Genomic DNA, 27,121 nt, shown 5'->3' on the forward strand with positions numbered 1-27,121 from the left:
AACGAACACACCAATGAAAATCTCTGGCCTCCCCCCTTCGAGTTGGTTAATTTATTAGATCGCTGCTTATAAATTGTAACCGAAGGTGTAACCGTAACTGGGGGAATGCCTTAAAAAGTTGAAGGTGAAATTTATTTTGAAAATCGAAACTTTCTGCTCGAAACTCATTTCCAGAAGTACACTCATCAGTTCTCTACACAACTCATGGGACTAAACATTCGGTATACCGTGTAAGCTAAAGAGGAAAATTTGAATATCGAGCACGTCTGAGATATTTCTATATACTTGAGTCATATGTATGGGGTTTAGGGAAAATTAATTACGGACGGTAGCCCATGGACAATGCAGACCTTTGTCCATCTGAGTGCTCACAAATGTAACCCCATATTCACCAAAGTTACCTCGTATTTTGCTTTTAGCCAAACTTCATCAACACTCGCAGAGCTGCATCGAAGCAAATTAATCCCACTAGTAATATGGAAATGCGTGTGGGTTTGATGAGTAACAAGGCAGCAGGCTCTAAGGCCGATCCTACGGGCCATGAGAAGCAAGGATCAATGGACTCAAAATCTACGTTCCCCGATGTAGGCGTACACGCAGGAACGGTCAGAGAAGTGGAAGCGCCGGGTGAAGAGGGGGCGGATTACGCATACGTGGCGAGAAACAGCGGTAAGGAGAGTTAGTTAGTGTGTGTTACTGCCCACAGGCCCGCATGATCGGTTTATAGATTGGGGTTCTCGGTCGCCTCCGTCAAGTCGGGCTCCGCTTCAATGATGCCTATTTGGCAAATCTGGTAAGACCAACGATAGAACTGATTGATGGAACGTTGAAGAAGGGACGAAAGGGACAAAGTCGGGATGCTTCCTGTCCGGGCGTTACATGCGATTCGTTCGTATCGTAAATGCATCGTCTAGGTCCCCAATAGATATACTACTAAGATAGGTATTGCGTGTCGGAGAATTGGAACTCCGGTTTCCGATCGAATGGCGTATCGCGGCTTGACAATCAGTCCCGATCCCTGATGGCATCATGGTGGTGGTATTCCTAAGCTATATAGACAACAAGCGATATCTGGCTCTTCGTGATATCGATTTTCGTCTCTGCGCTTCGAATTTCCTCGATCTCGTGCACCTAACCTGATCTCGTTATCGTTTGTCGCGCTCCATTCCGGCTGCTGCTGCTGCTACTGCTGGCTTCCTACACTCGTTCTCTCACTGTCACCCGTGCCCGGCTCTATCTCGGATTCCTTTACCGCAGGTATCATCGGAAATGATCAGTAATTCTCTATCACTTCCTATCTGCTTGCTGACTTCCAATTCTGATTTTGATCGCATCGTGTAAGATTTATCGATACGGGCCAACATGAGGGTATTATCGTAATGTTTGTAGAAGAACGAAATGAGCCCAATTTATTGAGGCTTTTGGTAGAACTAATGAGCTGAGAATGCCACTATTTGTTATCATCGTCCACTGGCCCTCGGCCATCTTATAACGTCACTGATCTCGGTTATGTAAATAGAGATGGTAACGCTGTAAACTGGATCGATGACGACGTTGAAGCACGTGGTTGTATCTGTGGTAACGAGCGTGTAATCTGGACTGGTGAACCCCTAAATAGTACAACAATTAAGAGGTATCATTTTCCAGAGGCATGTTGATTAGAGATGTTAGGATCGATGACTTATTGGTCTCAGAGGGAGCACCTCGTTCCATCAGCATTTGGCAGAAAACGAGCATTAGATGGCAACTGGTCCTCGGGTGTAATGGCAGAAGAGAAGTAATGCTCAAGGTTCTCGTAGTCACGATTGGAGGATCCCCAGAGCCCCTTACTCCCATAGAGTCACTACTCGTGTAGGCCGTACACACGTGACAATGCACACATATGGTCGATGGGGGTGGATGCATGGGAATTGGCATACACTCGCGTAATCTACTGCGTGACTATTAGTCGTAAGTCAATAATAAAGCCCTTGTCCAGCTCGAGTTATAATAGCCACGGTGAATTATACTGGTTACGATGCCTGGTATAAGTAGTGGTAGGGTCGGGTCGCTAGGATGTACGTAGGCTGCGATAGAATTGGCGATTCGAGTCCGCATCGGTACTCGGCCGTGGCTGCTGCGGTGCTGGTGTTCTTGCACCCATAGCAGCCGGACCCTGCGGCTATATGTGTCGAGCGTCTATATACGATGCGAGTAATTGAGATGGATGTTCTCTCGAATCAGCTAGAGGTTTCATTTGCCTATCCGTAGTCCCTACCTGGCCCCTTGGGCAGCCGATAGTGCTCAAACATGTGCGCGGTACTCTATGCTTCGGTATCTTTTTCCCAATAACACTTGGTTCATTTTAAAACGCTATTTCCATGGAGCATTCCCTAGTCGAATTAAATCATTTTACTCACCTGTAGAAATGGGGGTTGTAGAATAAAGAAATATTTTGCTTCGCAGTGAAGGTGATACTTTAGTGACAGATGCACTACGCTATATGTGGAGATGAGAAGAAAAATTGCACGGATGTATGTAGCAGATGAAAATATCATTATCAACCCACACGAGATGAAAGGTGAAGAAGTCCTTCAGAAGAAGCAACATCGCGTGAAAGGAAGAAGCATCGTAGGTGGAAGATAAAAGGCAGAACTGTGTGATAGTAATTTCAGGTGGAATCCCCAAACCATCACACGTAGAGTCATCTTTACAAGTTCTTTCGCCCGATATTGTATTTGGCAAACTGCCTTACGTGAGCGGCAAACCCAGTTATAGAAGCTCCTGCGGGCTCCGAGGACAAAAAGAAACGAATATGTACACGGATGATGCGTACGTATGACGAACAAAAAATACGAAGAAAATATAGAAGCAAATTGAAACTACAAAGAAAATGTATTTTCAAAGGACGTCTTGTCGCAAGGCGGACTCGATGCTGCTCAGTCTCACCCTTACCACCCACAATTCGGTGGACCATCATATGCCCACCTACAAGATTGGAAAATTGGTGACAGGCTCGCCCCTTTGCCAATCAGTATTCTTATATCCAGCCAACCGGTTGCCAATAGAAACTTGACACATTGTTTTAACTTTGTACAAAACTTTTTATTCACTCGAAACTAAATCCGGTAACGAATACCAAGTTTCCAAAAGGATGCAGGAAAATTCAATAAAAGAATTTTGAAACAACGTATAAATCTGGGGCGATAAAACAACCCATTTTATGCGTAGTATATAAAATAGCTTCTACAGGCTCCTGTTCTCTAACATTTTTCGTAATAATACGATTACGTTGAATACCAAAAACCCGTACAAAACATTTCTGTCTCAAAGTGATCAGAAAGTCGAATCCGCCTCTCCGCAATGGTGTGGTTATCTGTGAAAATCGATAAGAGGAAGTGGGAAATGAAAGTGCTTAATTATGTCAAATGGAGTAAAGAGAACGAGATATGCAACATGCTACTGAGGGTGAGATGCTGGGGATCGATATTAAGCGAGACCAAATACGTGGTAATATCCAAGAGATTATCGATCGTCAGCAGTTGGGGATCCATTTGCTGGTATGGCTGCGTCGTGGGAGAGCGTAGATACGACCGGAAGGCACCGGCCAATAGTAAACCCTCTCTCCAAACACCTGTCGGCGCTGTAATACAAGGGGGAGCGAAGCTTGGTTGCACAGAAGAGAATCAACCCGAACCACTTCGCTCGCTTCTTGTTCGGTGTACATATTTGTCTCGTGGTATGTCGTAGCCAATGGTACATTGTTGAAGAGCCATATACAGTACAGTGAGAGCCGACAAGATGTTGTCAATGAAGAGCGATCAGGTTCAGGTCTGAATAATGTAGACAAGCTTAACAAGACTGTAACGAATCGTAGTTAAAGATTCAGTTCATCATATTCCGGAGCCTGCTGGCATTGAACGAGGGCTTTATACTTTGTGCAGCTACGTCGTACTGTGCAAGACATTCTGACTCATGAAATGGAGCTTAACTTGTTGTGGTGCAAAATTCGATGAGAAAATGTTGAGGATGTGATCGACTCGAAAGCTCTCAGGGCGATGTTGAAACTAGGCAGAGGCCCATTGACAAGGCGATTGTTTGAGATGGTTATTCTGAAAGATACTCGGTGAAGCATTGGAAACCACTGAGCTCTATAGCGATTGTCAAGTTTGAAGAAAAACATCATTGGGAGCCGAATGATGTTCTTATAACGGATTGAAAACGGCTCGTCATTCCATATGTAGAAACGGGAAAAGTGGACAAAAGGGAAGACAATAGAAAAAATGGGAGCCAGCGAGACAGAAGAGGATAACAAGTTAGGGGAAAGATACGATAACGAGTCTGCGTTTGACATGGTTAGGCTGAGCGTCCATGTGGATTCCTGGCGCGTCTGTACAGCGTTCCCCATAGGACGCGTAGACGGCCTTTCGATGATCGACCGTCCAGCCGATCCGTTGCGCAACCGCGCCCTCAAAGTCCAGTGAAGCGACGGAGTCTATGGAAACTCGGAACCACCATATATTCCACACTATTCCTGTTGTAAGCCGCAGCAATGGCAATCCATTCGTGAGTGAGAGACGGGAAAGTCTGTGGGTCTCCCATTGTGTCTTCCCATGACAATCAGCTGCAGGCATTTGATGGAATCAATCGATTGCTCTGTCTGTCATCTTTCTCTCTCTCTCTCTCTTGGATTCTCTTCTTCCAGTTGTGCTATCTTGTGTGCTCTTTCGATTGGGTTTCTTCTAAACACACGCTATCGGCTCGAGATAAAGGGCACCACGAGGCAGCTCTGAATTTTCGACGAGTTGTGAAGGATGAGAGGTGGCACAACAATCGATGCGTAGCGGATCAGGCAGAAGGGATCGGCTTGTCCCTTGGGAACCCTCGTTGTCGGCGGAATTCAGCATGGAAAGGGGATCACCATATAGAAAAAGGAAGCAAGACGAAAGGTAGAGCTACCTCGACCGCTATAAACCGTAGATAGCGAAGCATTTGAATCCAACGCTCTATAACCTCCCTCAGGAGTACCGGAAATACCTTGATATTTTCAGCTCCAACTAAAATCCATCTCTGTAAATTCATAGCCATAACATTTCTGTCACGTGAGTTTGCACTTACTAGAACGCTCTCTGCATCGACCGCAAACGTCCTTTTGTTTTGATTTTCAATCCTCGTTCACGCACATCCGCCTAGGGAGCATGAAAAAAATTCCCAATCGAGTGGATTATGCATTTGGAAGAAAATTTATGTACGCAGCGCCACAGCCAATTTTGGCTCCGTCATACTTCGATCTTCAATTATGCCTTCTCCACGGAGTAGCTTATAAACTACATTTCTACGACGGTAGTAATACAATCACGCAGATATTCCGGTGAAGGTCCACAGATGTTGAATACACCGCGTAAGCGCAATGATGGAAGATGTTGCACTTAGGCAACAAGCGAGAAAACGATATAGAGGGCTCTGCAGAAACACAACCAAAGACCAACATTCGCCTTGAGGGATTTACCGGTCTTTGGACTCGCCAAGCGAGAACTGGAAGAGATGATGGAGGCAGGGTTGGAGATCGGGAAATTAGTTTAGTTATGCGCCCGGCAGGGACGCCTCCTGCTCACTCACTTTCTCCCCAATGTGGGATGAACTGTACGGAGGTAGTTCGTGAAGCACGTACCGGTCGGAGTCTCCTATCGCGGCTCCTCTTTTGAATACTCTATGGCTGCTTCTTGTTTCATTTTCCCGACTCCCGGAATTCTTGTCTTTTTGCTCGAACTATCTCGTGACTCCGGGAAAACCGTAAATTCGTCAGAGAAGGATTTCTTTAAGAATTTTTGCAAGAATACGTAGAACAACGAGAGCGAAAATCGTTATGTAAGTAAAGAGGATGAGGTTGATGCAAAGCGAGAGAAACACCAAACTTTAAGGTAGGAAAAAACATATTTCCCATCATTGAAGAAGCGATAGAAGAAGAAGTAGTCCAATAAGAAAATTATGAGTTTCGACGCTATTAGTTGTACTATAGTTTCCAGGGTGTTCGTCTTTTTTGGATGATTAAAACGTCTGCGCTTTCTAGTTTAAATTTCTATGATCTTACGAGCTTGCCAACGACGTAGACAAGCCAGAATGACTGAAAAAACGGCTCATATGTAGAAATCTATAAATCAATTGATATAAATAGAAAATTTGGTGACTTTAGACCGCGAGAGACTTACCTGAGAATCTTCCTCGGTGAAAATGGCATCGAAGGCGAACATCTTGGGTGCGGCAACGGTGGGTCTTCGATCTTCGGCTGTCGACGTTTGACCCGAAGAGGGGTCAACTAGGGTCACCTGCTTCTTGCGCTTGTCCGCATTGAAGAAACTACCGCCTTCACCGGATGACACCCTGAGCATGACTTTCACCTAAAATAAATATTACGAAGAACATCAGACACCATTAATTCAAAATTGTGAGTAAATAACAAGATGATCATTATAAACAAATTTGTGTTTATTGAAATATGCATATTTCATATTCCAGTACGTATTTGGAACTATTGAATTATTTGTATGACTGTAGATCTTGTTTTTATTAATGAGAAAACAATAAAGACGAATTCCAGGGAAAGAATGTACAATAAAAGTGTAACTGGCGATATTAAGGGGTTGATGAAACATATATAAAGGTATAGTATAGCGCAAACCGTGATAATTAACTGGGGTTCTGCTGATTCCTACCCATACTTCGCGAATCGAACAATAGCCTCGTTAAAGTGGTCTGACAGAAGCATTTTCGTGGTTAATTGAGGCGCGGGCTAGGAAGCCTGTTGCTTGCTGCTCACGGGATGAAAATTATATTTTACTGAAGCCAACCGATCTATACATGGCTCCGTTTTCCTTCCAGTATCAAGTTTTTTGTTTTTACAACATTTATCGTGAGGGAGGGAAGAGTCATGGTTTCTATTCAAGTTACTTCATATAAAAACTTTGCAAACGAGATTATGTAGTCGTTAATCTTTTCCCAGACAAATTAAGAGGCGAAATCGCACGACCAATTTCGCAGTTGAGATAATCCTGTTACCGATAAAAATGATTTTAACTGTGGTTTAAGCGGAGTCTTAAACGGAGAAGAAAGCTCAATAAATTTCCGAAGACTCCGGTGCCGATACGGTTGAAGACTTAATGGCTTTTGTCTCGCATGATAATCCTACAAGAAATAGCAATAAAATGATAACTTATCGAGTTCTCCTGATGACATGCTTGATTATAGGACACATCGATTTCTCTATTGTCAATCGTACCGTGCGAATCGAAAGTCTATTTAGAGTTTTACCCAAAATATAATGTAAGCTAGGAAGCCTTTTCTTGGCAGTTGGAAAATGCATAAAAATTCTGTGAATCGCAGCTCCGCGAGACATTATGCAGCAGCAATTAGAAGTCGTTCTCTCTACTGAGATATTCAGTAGAACGTTTCTCCGATAGAGCCCCAACCTAGTCTCCTTTTATCGTGACAACGAGAAAGAGACCACTCAACCATCCGGAAAACTATTGTCTAGGCTCTCTCAACTGAACAACAGCTTCTCTGCTACATCGATAGCAATTTCGTCACGCGTATATTTCGTTAAATTAAATATAAGTATCAACGTAAATTACCAGAACTTTTTTTCATACTTTTTAGTTGACACTTCAACTCAACATTACTTTTTCACACTTCAATTCATTCTTTTTGGTTATCAAAATATTCAATGAAAAATCAAATAAAAAAATCAATATCTCCCAAAAAATAATGTCATTTATTGTTATGCGTCTGGACGAAAAATAATTAAAACGGTTGATAATATTCTGGACAAATGTCTAGACAAAAAATAGTGAATGAAGCATCAATGAAAGATCATTTGAAAGATCAATGATGTAGCCTAGAATTCGGTTGGAGAAACTGGGAGGTCGGAGGCTGGATTAGTAGCCATCCGTTTCACGTACCCATCGTCGTATCGAATTTCATATATGCTTTATTTTTATTTTTTATTACAAGCAGTAATATGGTGTATTAAAATTTAACTTTATCGAATGCTTAAAATCTTGATGGTTTTATCTTATTGCTATTTGGGAAGAAAATGATGCTCGACTTAGAGTCAGAGATCGAGAGATCAAAAATATATCTCTTGAAATATATCACGTGAAAATACGTCACTTGAAACCTCGACGCGAGTTTCAGACCGGAGCTCTGTATGCGACTGTGGATCGATCGCACCGTATGTGTATTCCTATTATGTTTGTACGAACACGTACACAATCGCGGACATGCACACACGTCTATATGTAGAGCAATGGGTTTATTTTTAAGGGTGAATCTACAATGAGGACTCGGGTTATCGCTCTCTGGCGAGGTCATTAATAATAAAGTACATTCGATTGTTGAAAATCAATAATCGCATGGATCAATAATAACCTTTTTACCCGAATCAAGTATCAAATAATCACATCAGTTATTACCAAAGAAGTTCAACTTGAATATTCGTGTTATAAAATGCAGTATCTTATTGAGATTTTCATAATTCACGGAAAAGGTATTCCTGGCTTTGTTACTCGCGCGAGAGCTTTATGATTCTGTCGTACCGGATGGGTTCGTCGATTTCGTACGTAATGGCAGGTCGTTGGACCTAGGACAAAGGTCATCTTGGTCGAGTGTCATCCATACCCGAGGCAAGGATCCCTGGTGGCGAATTCAATTTCATTTGTCGTATATTTTGACGTGTATGAGCGTGAGTATTATGTTACATATTTATACTGACCGGGAAAGCTATAACTTCGTATTGCAGTCGTAGCACATGAGTAGACCGTCAAAATTTAGTCGTACCTCTAGCCAAAAGTTTTCGAATGACGAACTATCGATGTACGTCTATACAATTTTATCATCCTCCCCTTTATTACCATGTCAAAGAAGTTTGTTCCTCCTCCATCATGACAGTGAGAAAATAAAATTTGTTTCTAGAACAAAATCCCATTTAGTGGGATGAAAATAGATTAGAATCAACGGTTTTTTCGTTGGAGACTTTTTTGTAGACTTTTTCATGATATGATCAAGACGACGAGGAAACTCCAACTTTAATAGCAATCCGTCATGATTATCGGTTCGGTAACGTCGATGAATTCGCTATAAAATGATGGGTTACTTGAGAAAAAGTAGCTTATGATATGAAAGACCTTTTTTTTCTCAATTACGAATTTATTTTGAGCGTTTCTAAGATTGGTGAAACTCTGTTCTTCCCCATCTCTTATAACCGACGATGATGATCTTTGCTCGAGTTTCCGGCCATAAAGTCCGGACGCGTATACGCACCTCGTGTCTAGGGTGCTTTACGACTCTATATCGAATTAAACGACGTTTACGGTTGACGCTTAAGGGCTCCGTCAACGTATCTCGCCGAGGCGAAACATCCACGAATCAATTTAAGGGGATTGAAGCCTCGGGCCCTTTGAAGAAAATGCCGCAATGAGACGCGCAAATAAGGATTTAACAGGGAAAAAGTTTGCCAACTCTGCCTTGTTTAGACTGATTTTTATTTTGGGAATAAATAAACCGAAGCATCGAGTCATTAAGGCCATTTTTTCTGTTGGAGAAGCGAAATAGGCTTATCCACAAAAACAGACGACAAGTTGTTACATTTTTTTACTTTTTTGCCATTTTCAAATATTCTACAGTCTACTGGCTGTTCCTAGCTCAAGTAGAGGGACTCGCAAGATTAAATACATAAACCAAAATACTTTACGCCCTTCGGGTTGAAGCAATCATTTTTAACTGCATATATTTCCCGACATTTTCACCAGAAGTTCACATGTATGCTTTATCCTCGCGTCACATTTTCTGACAGCATCGGATTCGCAGACTATCACAGGAGCTCTACTCTGGACGTTAGAGTTCATAAATGTTTTACGAGGGTTCTCGACCAATGGAACATTATCCGCCAATTTACGATTCAACATATACGCTCGCTCTCCATCCGGTGTATCTTCTTTTATATATGGAAAGATATGGGATGTGTGTATTTGTTAAAAAAAAGCATAATAATCATTCCGTTTTTCGCGATGCTCTCTTCTGGCAAAATTATTGATAAAAATCCTTGAAGTATCGAGATACGTGACCATTCTTTTTCAGTATTTATTCCCTTCGGCTGGTGATAACGGGCAAGAGGATTTAAGATAAAATGTTAGTTTATAACTTTTACGTTCGTGTAGATTTATTGGCTTTTTGTGACTGGATAAAAAAATCGAGAAGAAAACTCAAACGATTCTGTTTTTGCCACCTTTGATAGTGGAACGCGTAAGGTTTTTGTAGTTTCAAAAGGCTTCGAATATTTTTATTGATTCGTGATATCAGAAATCTGAAATTCTAATCATTCGTAGACTACCATCAGGCAACCGATACTAGAGAATCGTTATTCCACGATGGTTTACTACTCGAATCCATCTCGGTTGACGAAACAGAAAAAATCGATGGCTAGGATACGTATAAGGGAATTTTCGAGTATGTTTATTCAATTGCAGGTTATATAGGGCGAAAAGAACAGTTCGAGCGAAACGTTTCCTACGGTGGAGGAAAGTCTTCGTTAAAGTAGTAGGAGTGTGGCATCATTGTATTGCCGGAGGCTGTCGCCTCCAATTTGGGGTGAGAAGCGACGTAGAAGCTTTCCGAATCTTGCTAAACTGACAGGATATTTGACATGTCAGGTCTTGTGCGATACATTTTAAGTCACTTGTGCGGTAGTTAGAGAATGAAAATTCGTCTACCAAAATCCATGTGAAATGCACCCAGCGAGAAGCATAGAAATTCCGATGTATAAATAATTCTCGTAAAACTTTAGAAATTCAATTGTCAGTTGAGGTGTTATAATAAAATGAAGGATCGAAGACTGATTTTTTGAATACTTGATTAATGGATCGTTATTCTTGTAAATATCCAGTTGAATAATAATTTTTCGTGTAAGTTCCAAACAGTCATTCAGAAAAATGTGAATTCTTGCGAAGCACAATATCGCAGCAATTATCTCATGCCTGCGGTCTTCCGATCGTCTTTCTTTTTCGTAGGACAAGCTAATTGTGATCAAAGCGAATCGAAGTTGCATTCTTCAGTAAACTTGGAGGGGGCTCATCTTCAACTCGGAGAACCTAAAAAAGTAAGAGGAATTTCGAAATGCAGTTGAATCTTTTTTCTTGATATGAGCTAGTCAAATTGATAAGCATTCACACGTACTTTCGTTTGGGCGAAACACTCGAAAAGTTTGAGAGCAGTTTGGCAAAAGTTACCAGTCTCTGTGAACAGTAATATTTCATTTCATATCTCGATCAATCTTTTTTTTTAATTTTTTGATATTTTTAAAAGTTTTTACTTTCATCAAAATAGTAGAAAATTCTAAAAAAATTGCACACTTTTAATGGTACTACAGCTTTTGAAGGTCGTCATGATTTCGTCGTAATCGGCCCTAGTTTTGGGAATGGCTTCTGTCAGTTGATCAATGTCCAGCAGAGTACCGTCTTCAAGAAGCTGCGACACAAAAATCCATTTTTTTCTCGTTATTTTTCTTCGCGTACGGAGCAAGTATAATTTTTTTTTCTTACAAGTCCTTCAACTTTCAGTAAACATGCAGTGAAACAGTCCGGTCTTGGGTAAATCGGTAGAGGATCAATGTTGATCCCAGAGTCCTCGGCACATTTCCGCACAGCATCAGGGATTTCTGGTGTTTCAGTTTTCCCATGAGCCTGGCCACGTGATTCGAATTAATAATTATGCACACTCGCGTCATGAATATACAATGAAATATTGAGCTGTTATATTTCTACTTACGAGTGCAATCAACACCGCAAAAGTAACGAAACAAAACATCTTCGAATCTTTGACTTCTTTTGACTCAATATTCACAGGTTTTTGCTCTTTATATACGAAACAACGATCCAGAGTTTGCATTCTCCGTCATTGTACATTCGATAGTCGAGTGGGACTGAGGCAAAGTGCGCGTGGGGGTACTTCCAACAATTAATTATGTTGTGAATTGTATTGAGATAATTATACCCGGTTCGTCACTCCTTATAATCACGCAATCTTACAAAAGGCTGCCAAGTAGTGCTGAGTAATTCTGTGTGTCGAACCGGAAATTCATTTCACGGATGTGATTATGCGATTTGGTGACAATTTTCAAACGGAGACGAGATTTATGAGGCAAACGTGTGCATTCAACATTCTCGCAATGATTGAGTTCCGCCATAAATGAGAATTCATCCGGATGTTTAAAATGAGGAATGGAAAAACAGATGATTATCAAATTACAACAACGTAGAACTTCAATGAGGTAATTAGTTTCAAACTTGGATGAAATTATTGAAATTCCTCAACTCGATCAATTTTTTTGATTCAAGATATTCTCGAAACTTTCCGAATTTATCACGTTTTCAACTGGAGTATTGATTCGAGGACTGCCCAGTAAAAATTTCAAATGAGATTCGAGTCTCGTTAAGGTTGTATTTTTTTCTTCCAATTATGCGGGGTTTTTGTTCGTTATTAATATGATAAAAGAGGGAAAAAGTAGACAAGACATGAATGTGATGAATATTCACCATAAATATTTGAAATCATGGCGGAAAGAAAGAGAAACGAGAAATATCGCGATCATTATCAACGCGCGGGCTGAAAAATGTTATTCCTCGAAGCGTTCTCTTGCCTCTCGAAGAAATGACGATATTTTGGAGGCGAAATTCGACGAGGTCTCGTCAGAGGGTACCGTGCGAGTAAAACGAAAACTGAAAAGCCGGGCGACGCTATTTTCTTTCCGGGTATATTCGCTACCCTGGAGACTCCACCGTATCTAAATACCATTGCCCTGGAGGCACAGGGAAATCTGCCTCCTGTTCTCTAACGGTATCGTGACGGCATTTATGAAGAGGGAGGAGAAGGCGAGAGTAAAGAGCCACTTCGACCTATATAAATATACGAATATAATGATACACCGGATAGAGGTTTCTGGTGAGCGTCGGAAGCTCCCGCGGGCAATGTACTTGATCCTGGGGAATTTTCGCTCCGGGTCTCACCAAAAGGGGTCAGGGGCGAGATTCGTCACGTTTTTTCCCCCGACCATATCCCCTTTTCGCTGACGATGCTCATCGATTGAAAATCCATTATCAGTGAAACGGAAACCAAATCAGAGCTTTCCCGGGGTTGTAAAAAAGCTTTATTTATTGTCATAATGATTTTGCAGTTTTCAGCAAAAATCCCATCGAGAGAAAACAGTGAATCGAAGGATTGTATTTTATGCATGAATGTTTAAAAAACGACGTTCACTTTTCAGAGGGCTATTTGCACAAGTCCATTGGAAGGGCTTTCGAAGTACTCTCGAGTCCTTCCTCGTATCTTCGAAATCCTGGTGCTCTACAAAAAATCTTCAGCGGTTGATCGATTGAAGTGAAGAAAAACGCGTTTTCGGTCCTCGTTGGTCAATAATGTTCAAGAATTCAGAAACAAAAATTATTTACATCAAGTTAAAGGTTGCAAAGAGTCGTGGAGAAAATTAGAGCCACTTTACGAGGGAAGCTTTTTGCGTACGTCAGTTAGGGTTGTCAATCAATTGGGCGATAGCGAGAGAGCGCGTATAAGACCTTCAGGAGGAGCGTGCCACACGCCATCTTTTCCCTCTCGCACCTTCTTCTCCTGGCAATGTTTCTACTCCGCTTTTAAACCCTCGTTGTGTTCAGCCTACAGAAAATGGGAATTCGCCTTGTTTCGTCCTTGTGGACCTCCCTTACACAACCTCATGACGTGACGGCTGTATGTAATGGTGCTCGTTGTACGAGTACAACGTTGTTACCCCTTTTGATATCGCGTCGTCAAGTGCGACGTGGAAAGGAGAGCGCAACAGTGGCAGCTTGTACTTCACAAACGACCTCGCTGTTCGCATCAACTTCCTCTGCCTCTTTTTTCTTTTTCACTCACCTTTTCTCTTCCTTTTGCGTTATCAAGTACCAGCGGTCTATTAAATCTAATAATAGTCATGGAAAGACCCTTTCAAATGTGCGACGACCTCAAACCAGCGCTAAATAAAGCATCTATTACATACCCCAAATTCTTGGATTGCGAAGAGGAAACCACTGAATCATCGTTCTCATTAATTTTCTTCTCTTTTGTATTAGAAAATATATTTTTTTTTATCTATTAGAAAAAGTATTCGAAAAGTAAGAAAATGATAGTTTCCGGGCATTCAAATTAGTATTTTTTTTTTATTCTGTCTGGACTTTCTCGGTCAAACTGTATCGATATTGTCTCGAATTGGGGATGGAGGGACGGAAAGTTCTGTGAGGATAAAGGAGCAGCAAGATTTACAAGGGAATCGCTACGAAGAGATGAAGCATGGACGCAATTCATTTTCTGCCCTGACACTTTCCCTCCAGACTCTGGAGCTCAAGGAATAAAAGCAAATATAGAAACGCATCGACACATTCTTTTGATTTATAGGATTGAAAAGCGTAAAGTCGTAGGCGCCATACGATCGATTCGAGAAGCTCGATGAGCCGAGGAAACCAGCCCTCGTTTTTGTCTTTACAGAATTTTCACTTTTAAATAAGTTAATAATTGTATGACAATGAAATTAACGAGACTAAATTGTAGGAATTCAAGTTTTTTCGGATCGTTGATAATCGTATGGGATCGAAACAGCGAGCCTCGTGGAAATTCACTGGAAACGGAACGAATGTAAAGCGTAACACAACCCGACGTAAGTGCATGTTTTCAACAACCATTCATTGTTGAGAGCGCAAACCGTTTCACGCGAGAGTTGGAGGCCCTCGACGAAGAGGGTGCCACGAGAGAATATAAGATATTTTCAGCTTCTAACTCGATTGCACCCTCTTCGGTAATGACGGTAATCGAATTGCCATTCAACTTTCGCACCCTCGCACTTGAGTGATCGGATTCCCTCGATAGCTCATAATTTCCGTCCAGGATTTTCACTTCCTGCTTCAACTGTGCAACATATCGAGACACGGAACGAGGGAATCGCAGGTTTCGTCTCTCTATAAGTTGCAATACGAAGGGGAGATGAAACCAGCGACAAACTGTCATTCGTTATTTGAAACGAGTGGTCAATAACGAGAATAAAACTTTTCTACAAGGCTTCTGCTCATTTTTTTAAATCCTTATTTTCTTTAATATGCCAGTTATTAGGGGAGATGAGTCCGATAATATTAATTCTTTCATTCCCACTATTTATAACCAGCGAAATTCGATCGATTTCGTCACAATGGAATTTCGAATTCGAAGTGTTTGAAAAAAATGTTTTTCATTTCCTCTGATAACTCGGATGGCCCACGAATTTCGGTTTGAATGTTTACAAAATTGTTGCTTTTTTAATGCTTTAAAAATATCGTAAGAATGAGAAAATGTGCCAGATTGCTTGGGTGAATTTTCTCCTTCGTAGGAAACTTCCCGTATGATTTAGCGCCTTTGTAACAAGGTATATGATCACGAAGATCTAAACATTCCCTAAGGATAGAAGGAAGTGGGTACTCCTCGAGAAGGACGAGCAATGAGAAGGAAGGGAAGGGAGAAATATCCGAAGAAAAGCTCTCGGAGCCGTCCAATCCCAAATTCAAATGAGGAAGCAAGAGCGCATCCACGAGTCTCTTCATGCCTTTGAAGATCCTTCCATCTTTGAGCATAATCGCGGACACGGGGCTCCATTAGATCTTCACTTTGAATGTTAAAGCTGGCTGCTCGTCAGACTAGCCGAAAATTTTTCGCGACGCAAAAATACGAAGGATATAGAAGGGAGAGCAAATGAAGCCGGAGAATGATTATCAATCTTCACAAGAGTTCGAAAGCTCGTGACATGTACAGAGAAGTCTATTGAAAGCTTCGTAAGAGCTTTGAGCTCGAAGAAAATCCTTGAGCGGACAAAATTGCGATTACTTTAAATTAGTATTTTCCATAAGCATAGATCGCTTATCAAGTGAAAAAGTGTTTTTTATACAATGCTCCTCCATCATTTCTCATCTCCCATTGATTTTATTTTTCGTTCATAACCACTGGAAAAAACCAAGAAAAACGTATCTCGACTTGGTCGGCTTCATTCTTCGGCGATTTCCGGTGAGTTAAGGAGATCAGAGACGAAGGAAAACTGATTTCCGTTCAGGTATTGATTCGCGAATTGGTTCATGGCAGAGCGGCCACCCATCCAAGTAGGGCTTCCTGCTGCCGAAGTTATCGGTTTTCAGTTCCGCCAAACTCACTAATTTGACCGTTTTTTCGTCGCTTCCGCTGGCATTATTTTATCCAACAACATTTAAAAGTGAAATCGGAATAGTAATCGATTCAAGATTCATCGATATTGCAGACGTAAATAGCGAACAGCTGTCCAAACGATCAAAGCAGAGTAAAGACCTCGAGAAAATGGAAGTACGAGATACCACACGTCATTCGTGGTCGATCACTGCAGCGTGCGGCGATGGTAAGGATTTACAGGGCACGGAGGCACGTATAGAAGGGAATGTAAATTTCTTGCGCGTCCTGGCTAAAGCTACGCTGCCATAAATCTCGGTTGAAGAAGCGACGATTGGCGTCACGGAGAAGCGAGAAGATAGAGCGATCGGGTTGGCGAGGCGGGGGGAGGTTAGAGCATTTTGAATTTCACGTAGCCGTGACAAAGATATCGAACTATCAGACTTACGGAATCGAGGAAATTCGATTTCGGGTTACCGACTCGTCTGTGGTTAAAAACGTTGTTCGATTTCCGACTTGAATAACCGCTTTGACATACATTCGGCACTTTATTGACTCTGCAAATCTCGGAAAGTTCCAATCAATATCAACTACGAAAACGTTTGCGGTCATTTTCGTCAGTCCCCCCAAAGAATTTGTCGTTATCGAGGAAAATTAGTTTTCGATATATCGACGAATCAGAAAAGAAAGGAATCTTTGCGAATGACGATGCCAAAGGACTTTATGAAAACCTGCACTTACATCTTGAAGATGGAATTTTCAACCGACAGAAACTGGTTGAGCTACGATAAGAAAATGGAAAATTGTTAAACACGAACACTGAGGATAGCACAGCAGAACAATTCTTACTGCCTTCACAGTCAAACAAGAGCTGGTGAATATCGAGACTCATGAAAAGACGCCAGGGGCAAGAATGATCAATTTCCTCTGCTGAAAATGAAAGAGAATGCTCGAGTATGCATCTATGCAGGAGAAAAGACAGGGGGCGGTGCTCATGATTCGGTCCGGCACAAGAGACACGAAGATTAGCTAGACAAAAAGAGAGGAAATATGACGAAGTCTTAGGTATATTGAGTTCTCTCGAAAGGAGGATGTAAAGCATTTATCGGATATCGCCCGAAGCGATATCTACTTTTTCTTCGTATCTCTCAAAGCCTTATCCCGAAAACCAAGATCGTATTTCTCCATGTTAATAATAATAATTTTAATGACGAAGAAAAAAAACGAAAGTCTCGTTTATGCAAATTAAATTCATGAGGAGAAATGAATTTTCGTAAAATAAGATAAAAAAATAATAAGATCAGTTCAAACGAAATTCATGCCAAAATTCCCTTCATTACATTTCAGTTCTTGTACATTAGATTGTAAATATCCAAGCATTGGCAGAAATACTAGTTGTAGATATATTTGATGTAACATTCAGCCAAATTTACAGTCTCACGTTCGATAAAAGCGCTTCCAGGTCGACAGAGAGTTTGATCCGTTTGAATATGATTCGGAGTAAATATTGAGTTTGATCCGTACAAATATAATTCGAAGTAAATATTGAACTATGCAATAAATATGAGAATAAAGTGCTAATGGCTGGAACTAAATCAATGGCAAATCCCGTTGGATTTTTCCAAACAGAATATCGTTGCCACGAGCGCAATACCGGTGAATATTAAATTTTTCTGAGCTTCGTTGGGGCCGCTCGATTACGATTTTGCGTGCGTACACGTCGCCGCTTGGATGCTCGAAACATACATTTATCTGGGCGACGAGAGTGAGAAGAAAAATGATGATAGTCGAATCAACGAGTTCGAGAGAAAAAAAGTAAGAGTAAGAGAAAAAAGTGGATGTACTGGTGGTAATTATCCGAGCTGCAGACTAGTGCGATTGTACACGCTGCACTCCTTTATGAGATTTCGTCACGCAGATGACTTGGTAGGGGTGGAAATAAACACTCTTTCGATTTTTCCTTCTCTACTCGCAGTTTGATTATTTTTCACGACTAGCATTTAGAAAGGAATAAAAACATCACATGTGTTGTGAGCTTTCAGACGAATTTGTTGTCCAATCTTTTAAATTTTCGATTGAATTTCATTTTTATTATTTTTCGCAGCACTATCTTATAAATCATTTTTCATTCTTTCTCTATCATTTTTTTAATCGAAATTTGGTATTCAAATGGCCGCTATTTTTCCTGCTGCCGTTTCGATGCGCTTCAATTTAATAGTCGAAAAGCCAAAGTAGTATATAAGAGGCAACGATTTACGAGGTTTTGGCTTAAGCCGCAACTAATTTAACCTCGATTGGGGGCTATTCTTATCTCTATAGCACTAAAACCCTCTATATCGTGACTTTACCATAAAGTCTATCCATCTTTTACACAACGAACTGGGGGATTATTCCTCTTGCCAGTCTTATATGGTTTTAGTGTCGGAATAACGCAAAGGGAGGCTGTCCTACGATCTAGAACTCGGGAATGTCATTCTCCGTGTGAGATATATAAGCGAACTCTATTCTCGTGACTTCCCGCTTCACACACATGTGGGATTTAACGGTTGAACCTAAAAAATAGTGCAACGTTTCTCACCGGATATTCGTAAATCTTTTCGTACCTGGGGACAAAACCTTTTTGCAAATATTCTGGTTCTTCTCGAAGTAAAAAATTGTTCTGATTCCATTTTGGTTGTAAGTTGGACTTGAAACTTGGAACTAATAAATTTTCATATGCTTTTTCACTTGTTTACGAAGGTGGTTAAATAAAAACGAGATAGAGCAACAAAATGAAATCGAGTTGTGTGAGGAAATGAATTGTAAATTCGGGAGGAAGAATGACAGGTGAATTTATCACCCGGCTGTTTTTAAAGGTCTTAAACTTTCGCTCTCACAGGCAATCTCACCCTTCGTGAACTTGCTGGCTGCTTTTTCTTTCGACATCTTTTAGCCTCTCTCCCACTCCTTCTTTCTCTTTCTTCCACCATCTCGAAATAAGCGCGTGCCTACAGTCACCCTTTTATATTGAGTTAAGTTTTCAGGGCTGCTCTTCTCTCGAGCCTCATACACCCAAAATTTCGAGCAATTTTTCATTTCACGCCCTCCAGCTCTCCCGCATGTTTTCGCGTGCGTCGTACCAAAATAAGCGTGTGATGGAGAGGGTCGTACGAAGACGAAGTCCAAGCATGGAGTAGCACTCGAAGAGTACAGCACATACAGCCCGGTTATTAATGGGGTGCGTGCGACTAGCTATGCCAGGGAAAAAGCTTCGATGCCTACTTTTCAATTCAGGACTCAAGAGTCAATAAGTGTCGAGAAATGACGTACGGCAGGTTGCTCGCTGCTGCTTTCGTTTTACGAAATAAGCGAGAGCCTGAGACTTTTCGTTCGTTGAATCTTCTACGCAGGCGATACACCCTTGTAGGATTAATCAAGATCTTTTTTTTCAACATCTATCGTTGTCGAGGAAAGCATGGTGGAGATGCTTTTTACTGAGCTTTTCGTTTCATTTTTTTGTCGTACTCCGAAATGTCAAAACCTAAATTAGGATTTGATTGGGAAAATATTCGAAAGTATTGAGGTCGAAGGTACGCTCATGCGGGGAAAAAAAGAGATTCGAGTATTAAAATCTGAGATTCGCCAGGTCGGTAGAGATTCCTTTCAGGCTAGAACTTTCTCATCGTTTTTTCTTATGTTGTTTAAACAATGTTATGAAACTGTGCTGCAATCTTAACTGCGATTTGGCAGTACCGACGAGGGAGTTTACGGAAGTTTCGATTGAATCGTGACTCGCCTGACGATTCGTCTACATTGCGGTGTACGGAATTGAACGAATCTTCTCATTCTGCATACAAAATAACCCTAACTCTTTTCACGAATTTACCACCTCGTCCAGTTTTGTTTTCTTTCGGTTTGAGCTCCCTGCTCGTCGAAATGGGCTCTTCAATGAGCATGCAATCTACAAAGATTTGGTAAAGTGTTACTCAGAGCTAAGGCAGTTAGAACAATTGTCTGCCTGTAAACAAAGTTTTGAAATACGCTTACGTTTTCACAGTGAAGAGAAAATTCGTTGAAATTCACCATGGCCAATCATAAGACTGAATTATTCATGAGACTAATCATGATACGAAAAACTGATGAAATGAGTAGCTGAGAACGTTCGTTTCAATCATTCCTATTCGATAAAATATAAAAAAGACAATCTCAATCTCTTTGGATTGAGCACAAAATTGTTTGGTGGCTTAATTGGCGAGAAAAACCTCGCTCGAGCTTGAAATTATTTAAGGACATTAACACATTCGATAATTTGACGTATTTCCAAAATCCATCAAATGAAGTGAAGAAAATTGCACATTTTGGTATGACAGAAGTGAAGTAATCAACTAAATTGATCCACTTATATAAAAGCTTGCGAATTACGTCAATCTGAATTCAGAAATATCTGATAATTATGACAAATGTGAAATCCTTTAGACGAGTCTGATGAATCCTGAATTAGATCCAAAAATATCGAACTCTCAGTGAGATGTGATAATAAAATTTAGGGTAATGGGGTTTTTGCAATCAAATTCAAATTCTTTATCAATTCTTTTGTCGACGAAAATGGGAGCGGAACAAACGGAATGTTCTTATATGAGAAAAGTCTACGCAGGTTCTTTGTTAGGCGACAAAGACAAAAAAAGCTTTTCATTGGTTCGCTTTTGCGGTTTGGTACCAGAATGAGAAGTGAACGATCGAGGCTTCACGAGGGGAAAAATCCGTGCAATCAAAGAGCGACTGAAAGTCGATCCTGCAGTAGAGTGAAACATTGCATGTCGCTGTGTCATCGTGCTATATCCGTCGGTTTTCTGTCAGTACGTGTGTGATCCACTTCCAAGCGAGAGTAGCAAAAAAAAAAGAGAAAAAAAAAACTCAAAACGAAACGTTGAATCCGTTATCTTCTCTGCACTTCGCTATTTCTTTGTGTACTCCGTTCACAACATTCCAAATCGTCCTTCTCCTTTCTTTTTCACTGCACGAATGTACACTTGCTTATCGGCTTTTCGCCGTTTCGTTTGATTGTTCAATAGCGAACGAGAGTGGAAAAAAACACTTTTTGAAATTACGTAGCAAAAGCTTCTCTGTTTCCTTTGACGTGTAAACAATTCAATGAATGAGCTCTACATTTTTGGGAAACTTGAATATATTTTTATTACGTGATTCTCAAAGACATGATTTTTTTTTTGGAGCCTCTGGAAATTTGTTTGGAGCGAATGAAAATTGTTTGAAACGTCAAACAATTTTTTCCAACATAAATTGAAGCTTCTGGAAACTAAACGCCAATCAAAGCTAAAAAATTATTCCAGCCAAAAATGTGCAAGGAATAGGGGCAGAAAAATCGAACTAAACGATTACCGAATCACGTGTACTCGGTCCAGGGATGCAAAATCATTGACAGGAATGTTCTACTCCGAACTCTGTTCGTTTCCAAGTACTTTGTGAATGGCTGTTAAAAGGGGACAAGAACATGACGAGTACGAGTTACGAGAACTCGTCATAAGCTGATAATTCTTGGGCTGCGTAGCAGCTGTTGCACCAGCGGGTTCGGAGAAGGAAGTAAGGGGATCCCCTCGAACAGAGGAAGCAACGTTGTAGGGAAACTTATACCAGGGTGGATAGAGGAAGCACGGAGCACTGCTGTTCGGATTATAAATCCCACCTGTCGACTGAACTGCGACGAAATCGTAACGCATCTCGATGCTCGTTACAAATTTTCGGGCCGAGGACGCCGCACGATATTCTCTGAGATTACTTTTTAGAACTTTTGCTTCCAAATCTTCTTCGCTCCAGTCCATAAAGTCGTAATGTCCTCACACACGTGTGTCTATAGATATACGTGAATCGGAGGTTGATGATCAAGCGGAACTTTACACACTCCATCATCTGGTGGAGACACAAAAGGTGCGATGATCTTTCAATCCGTTAGTCACTTCTGATTTTCCTGCTGAAAAGTGAAGACGCTTTTGACTGATATTCGGCGTGGAATTGTCACGTGGATAACCGGGGTCTAAACTTTCGTAGGCGGACTTTTAACCCTGTCACGAAGCTTCAGGACGCAGAGACTGTGAATCTACTTTGGGTGAGTTTTTCTGCGTCTGTGTACGCCGTCCACTTCATTTGTCACTCCAGTTTATTGATCAAACACGGCTTTGGGGTAAAAATGGCGTATTTTTGTGAGGCTTGGAAGCTCCCAAGAGTTGCCAAGGCCTTAAATTTCAAGCGGTTTCCAACGTCGTTGTCTATCGACGTTGATCGTTCTTTTGATTTTGACGCGTGCATACGAGGCAAGTGAAGAGCAGGAGCGAGGGGAAGCAGAATGATTTTGTCCTCTTTATCCTTGACGTGACTCCCAGGCCTGAATTTCTTCAGACAGATTTGCCAGGCACTTTGGCCGTTTAACGAGACAGTTCGTCAGACTTGATCTACGTTCAGATATTTTTCTCATCACCGGTGTCAAATCGCCCTTTCTTCGCTTCGTCCTCGTGAATGCTGAGGGTTTAAAGATCCGAGCAAGCACGAAAACATGCTCGCAAGCCAAAAAGATGAACGAGTAAGAGGGAGATGGAAAATGGAGAAAAGGATGGAAGCTCTCGCAGGACTTGGCTTCAGACCGAACCGCGGTTAGAGGAGGGAAGCACTTACTCGTTTATTCCTCGTGCACCGCCCCCCCCCCCCCCCCCCCGCGAGAACTCTCGTCAAAACCCTCTCCAGAACAGTTACGGGCCTGAGCATATTTTTCGGGAAATTTGTCGCGACTATCTCCGCAATGGGATCTACCCTCGTCTATAATTCCCCTGTAAGTATTGAGACGGGGAGAGAAAGCTGCAAATCTCTGGTCCAACCTAAGGAATCTTTCCATCCCCATTTAAGGCGCTATCTCATCTCTCATGAACGGATTTCTCGTATGCTAATTTCTCTTCACCGCCCACCATCCCTTAGATTCTTTTTAAACTATATGACCCTTCAAATTCATTGGAACATGAATCTTTGAGTCTGACAGTTGATGGGAGCGACAAAGATTTTTGAAGACACTGCATGATCGACTTCCTGGAGGTTTTAATGGAGATTAATTGATTTCTCTCCCCAATGGCAAGGGCGATTGGGGAGAGCTCCAGAATTATCTTTTCGGAATTGACATTTCGTTTGAATACTTAAGATTCATTCGGTCTCCGCGTGCAATGAAATCTCGGTGACAGGATCAGGTTTACAGATTCATACGAATGAAGCCCCGAAATAGTTTTTCGCCAGAAAAACGCGATTGGCGAGGTTCGGTTTTCTTCACCCAAAGTTTTTTCGCTCACAATTCTCGACGTTCCGACGCGTGTGTAAAAAACGGTCTGCTCATATCGTCGATGTTTAGCGTTCGCAGCTTTGCCATTAAACTGTAGCGAGATTTCTGGCTATAAGTCGTCGAAGATTTGTGAGCTCGGGTGTTCCACGGAGCTCTTTCTCTGTCTCGATCCTCGCACACCCGGCGCGTTCTACAACCCTCGCACTTGTCGTGAATCTTCGACCGGTTTTGTCTACTCTTTGTTCCCTCTCTCCCACACTTTCGCTGTTTCCCATGCTTTCGTTATCTAGCGCTTAGCCTTACCAATCTAATCCCTCGGTGTGGTTCGAGTTGTTTCCCTCCTCGATACTACGAGGTGTTGCCGAGACGAAAGAGCTTTTACGCACTTGAGTTGCGAGAGGGAGAGATTCACGAGTTAGAGAGCGAGCCTCGATCTCCGAAAATGGGCTGGATCGTTTACACCGCTATTTTTCAAGATAAGTGAATTGTTCAGCGTCTCTTCGGAAATATATTTTTACAAAACAAACAAGGATTTTTGTGAGACTGCAAAATAAATCGACGAAACAAGGTAACTTCGAAGAAAGGCAGAAAATAAATTATTGAAAATACGAAAATACAATTGGAATTTTGTGAAGAGATTTTAACGCTATTCTTCTGAGATGAAATGTCCTGTATGCTTTGTTTTTGTTACTGTCATAAATCCTGATTGGCGCCTCGACTTTCCCATCTCGTTGATAGAGCCGAAAGCGATGATGGAAACGAATCGACTGGTCGTTGTTTCGCACGATTACGATTGATCTTGCCCTCGCACGCTCGCTTCAAAAGGAGCTCGACTTCTCCGAGGATTCTTCCAATCCAGCGTTCCATATTTAAGGCAGCGCCGTCTGAATAATTGAAGAATTCAAGGCGCCAGCCATTTGTACTTTTGCTCGTTACTAACTGCTGCTGTTTAAACTTTCACGAGGCGAGCCGCCTTTTTCGAATAGCTCGAGTGTTTCTTTCTGTTCTGGGGCGGACCCAGGTGCTTGAAAAGTATTTCCTCCAGACTTTCAGCTATAACTGTACGGACTTTTGTACATAGAAATACACTAGCGTAAATCTATGTGTTTGAAAAGCAACGGATAAATATACAGAGGCGTGTATGTGTGTTAAAAAAAATGAAGAAAAAGAGAGGAGCATCGGTTGGAACGCGAAAAACATGACGGTACTCGGCGTACCACAGACAACAATGAAACAATGTGTTGGTGTTGGCAATACGAGAGATGGAGCCAGAAGTTTTACGGTCACCACGAGAGATACGAGAGTTCAGAGACCACTCACCAGCCCGGACGGCCCATCTTTATTTCTTTTTCTTTCCCTCCCATTTCCTAGCATCTTCATCCCTTAACACGGATACTTCCTGTTATGCACTCACGAGGGCTCTTTGATGTATGTATGTCTACATGTAGTTTCAACCTCTGAGTGCCGAGAGAGTGCTCCCCACCTGTCGGTTAGTCAAACGATTATTTTTCGCAACAAATTTCGTCTGGAAGTAAATGCTTAGCAGATAAATCGACTGGAATGTTTGCTTAGAATGAAATGAAATGAAAATCGTTTTTTCGGGGTATCGTATCAGTGGGGAAGTATTGATGTCAATGTTAACGATGAAAACGTCCAGTAAAAGACTGGCCTCATCAAGAGTTTCATTTTCATTGCTTAGATGGGAGCAGACGAAGCAGAAGTTTAACTAAAGACAAATCATTTCATGCTTTGTTTTACGTGCTATTTCTGGTACCAGTCGAAGAACAGTGTCATTTTACGTGAAAATAACGCTATTGCTGTGTAACGTTCAAACGTATTTTCGGCTGTAGGCTTTCTCGGAGAATCCCAGCCAGCGTGTTAATACTGCTTCTGCAACTGCTCGCTCATTCTTGATTTAATAATATGGCCCTGGCAAGCTACCTAATTATTATAAATACGACTTCCCTTTTCACCCTCATTTTGTCTCTCAACTGTAAACTGCCTAAAGGGTTCTGTTATACTTTCGGTGAGGGACTACTGTACTAAACTACATCAAGATTAACGAGCGGAGCACAAACTTTGCCACTCTTCCTTTGACATTAAGCACGCAGGAATATCACAAATGCCTCTAGACGTCGAACATTTTTTTCACATTTACTTGTTAATTTTTTTTGGAAAAAATACTCAAAAACTGAATTCATTTATTGCTAAAACTCATTCAATTATGGAAATGCATGGCAGGGCTTGTGCTACTTTTTTCCAAATATTTAATAATATTGGGGCTTTAGATATTGTTGATTTAAATTTTTTTTTCATTCGTAAATATTGAAGAATATTTAATCTTTTCTTTGGCACACGAAGTTTGATACCGTACGACTGAAAATGCTGCAGTAAATTTTTATTCAGAAATCTATGTCAGGATTCGTGTTCCAAAGTAACTCGACTCTCCCTGATTAAGGCATTTGTGCAAGGATTCGAGCGATTTTGCTGTACGGGGCAGACTACAGTTTTTACGTGTACCTGACTCCAGCTGGAATCGACTTCATTTTACTTTGCCTTCGTTTTTTTTGGAGGGAAAATAAAAAAGAAATGGCCCGGTTTTCCATCGCTCTGGAGAGGTCTGAGCTGAATTTAAAACGGATCTCGATTGAACGGTAGGAGTTTAATGCGTGCGCGAGCGTGTACGGGGCTTCCGCGGGTAGTCGGATTAGATTGGGTTCATGAATAAAATCGTAATTTTTCAGATTGCACAGGAATCGGTACAAGGTTGGAACTTGACGTAACAGTAGAAGAAAGAAAGCAAGCAAGCGAGCAAAAAAGTCAAAAGAAAAAGAAACACAGCAGAACTCGGAGTTGAGATCGTTCCCGATAGACAGAGTCGAGGGTGAAAGTCGAAAAGGAATCACGATATGGAGGTGACTCCCTTAAATGAGAAGGGAGAACGAGGTCCCCTTTTTACCTAGAATTTTATCGCTCAGATTTCTCCATCGATCGATCGTTCCTTTCGTTTTCTATACTCCGACGAATACTTAACTTAAACGTTCAAATATTCGACGCACTCTGCATTTTACCCCAAACGTTCATAGGCCCATTTTAGTAAACTTTAGTGAGCATGATTTTCTACGAAACGAAAAATAGCCACTCAAACGTCCTCGATTGAACTTGTTTCTTGTATTACGTCATGATTATCGATAATATAGCGGAGATAAGCCATAATCATGTTTATGGAGAGAGAAACTATGAGAAAATTCGATTCGTCCTCGTGAAAATATAATTTCATGGCTAGTAGAGATTTTTCTACTGAACAGCTAATCTCATAAGCAGAATGTGAAATCATAAGGCCTCTCATTAATCTCATGATGATTATATTTATAAAAGCTATAATTGGGCTGAATGTTTCCCTCCTGATTCCTAATTACTACGGAGGCTTAGGATCCCTCTTCCACTCACGTAGCATACAGCCATGTAGTCTTGTGATGATATAATCCTTTCTCTGCACGCACGCTCTTACGCAATGTAGCCCAAGGCACATTGATATTAATGTTGTAGTAGCAACGTTGAAGCAGGATCCTCGTTCCCTTTACATTAATATTAATC

At 41.3% G+C, this 27,121-nt stretch overlaps 2 protein-coding genes across 4 annotated transcripts in view; both read right to left on the reverse strand.

The window, feature by feature from the left end:
• LOC122407184 (uncharacterized) overlaps positions 1-27,121 on the reverse strand; it is a 297,472-nt gene that overhangs the window by 31,234 nt on the left and 239,117 nt on the right. For all 3 annotated transcript variants that reach the window (XR_006260168.1, XM_043413215.1, XM_043413216.1), the window contains exon 8: positions 6,189-6,377. Coding sequence is in view for 2 of the 3 variants with exons in the window: in XM_043413215.1 (XP_043269150.1) it covers positions 6,189-6,377 (189 nt within the window). In the remaining variant the exon portion in view is untranslated. The remainder of the gene's footprint in view (positions 1-6,188; positions 6,378-27,121) is intronic.
• On the reverse strand, positions 10,463-11,922 carry LOC122407188 (uncharacterized). The gene is made up of 5 exons (XM_043413228.1): positions 11,797-11,922; positions 11,571-11,711; positions 11,382-11,496; positions 11,206-11,264; positions 10,463-11,120 (listed from the first exon to the last, which is right to left on the reverse strand). Exons 1-5 carry the CDS (start codon positions 11,914-11,916, stop codon positions 11,046-11,048), a joined length of 510 nt encoding a protein of 169 aa, XP_043269163.1. The 5' UTR covers positions 11,917-11,922; the 3' UTR covers positions 10,463-11,045.

This window comes from Venturia canescens, chromosome 2 (assembly GCF_019457755.1).
Source record: "Venturia canescens isolate UGA chromosome 2, ASM1945775v1, whole genome shotgun sequence".
NCBI lineage: Eukaryota > Metazoa > Arthropoda > Insecta > Hymenoptera > Ichneumonidae > Venturia > Venturia canescens.

Coding starts and splice junctions, on each gene's coding strand:
- LOC122407188 (XM_043413228.1), bottom strand. CDS start 11,916: ATGCAAACTCTGGATCGTTGTTTCGTATATAAAGAGCAAAAACCTGTG. Junction 11,265..11,381: donor AAGCTGTAGTACCATTAAAA/GTGTGCAATTTT, acceptor TACTGTTCACAG/AGACTGGTAACTTTTGCCAA. Junction 11,121..11,205: donor AGTGTTTCGCCCAAACGAAA/GTACGTGTGAAT, acceptor TTACTTTTTTAG/GTTCTCCGAGTTGAAGATGA.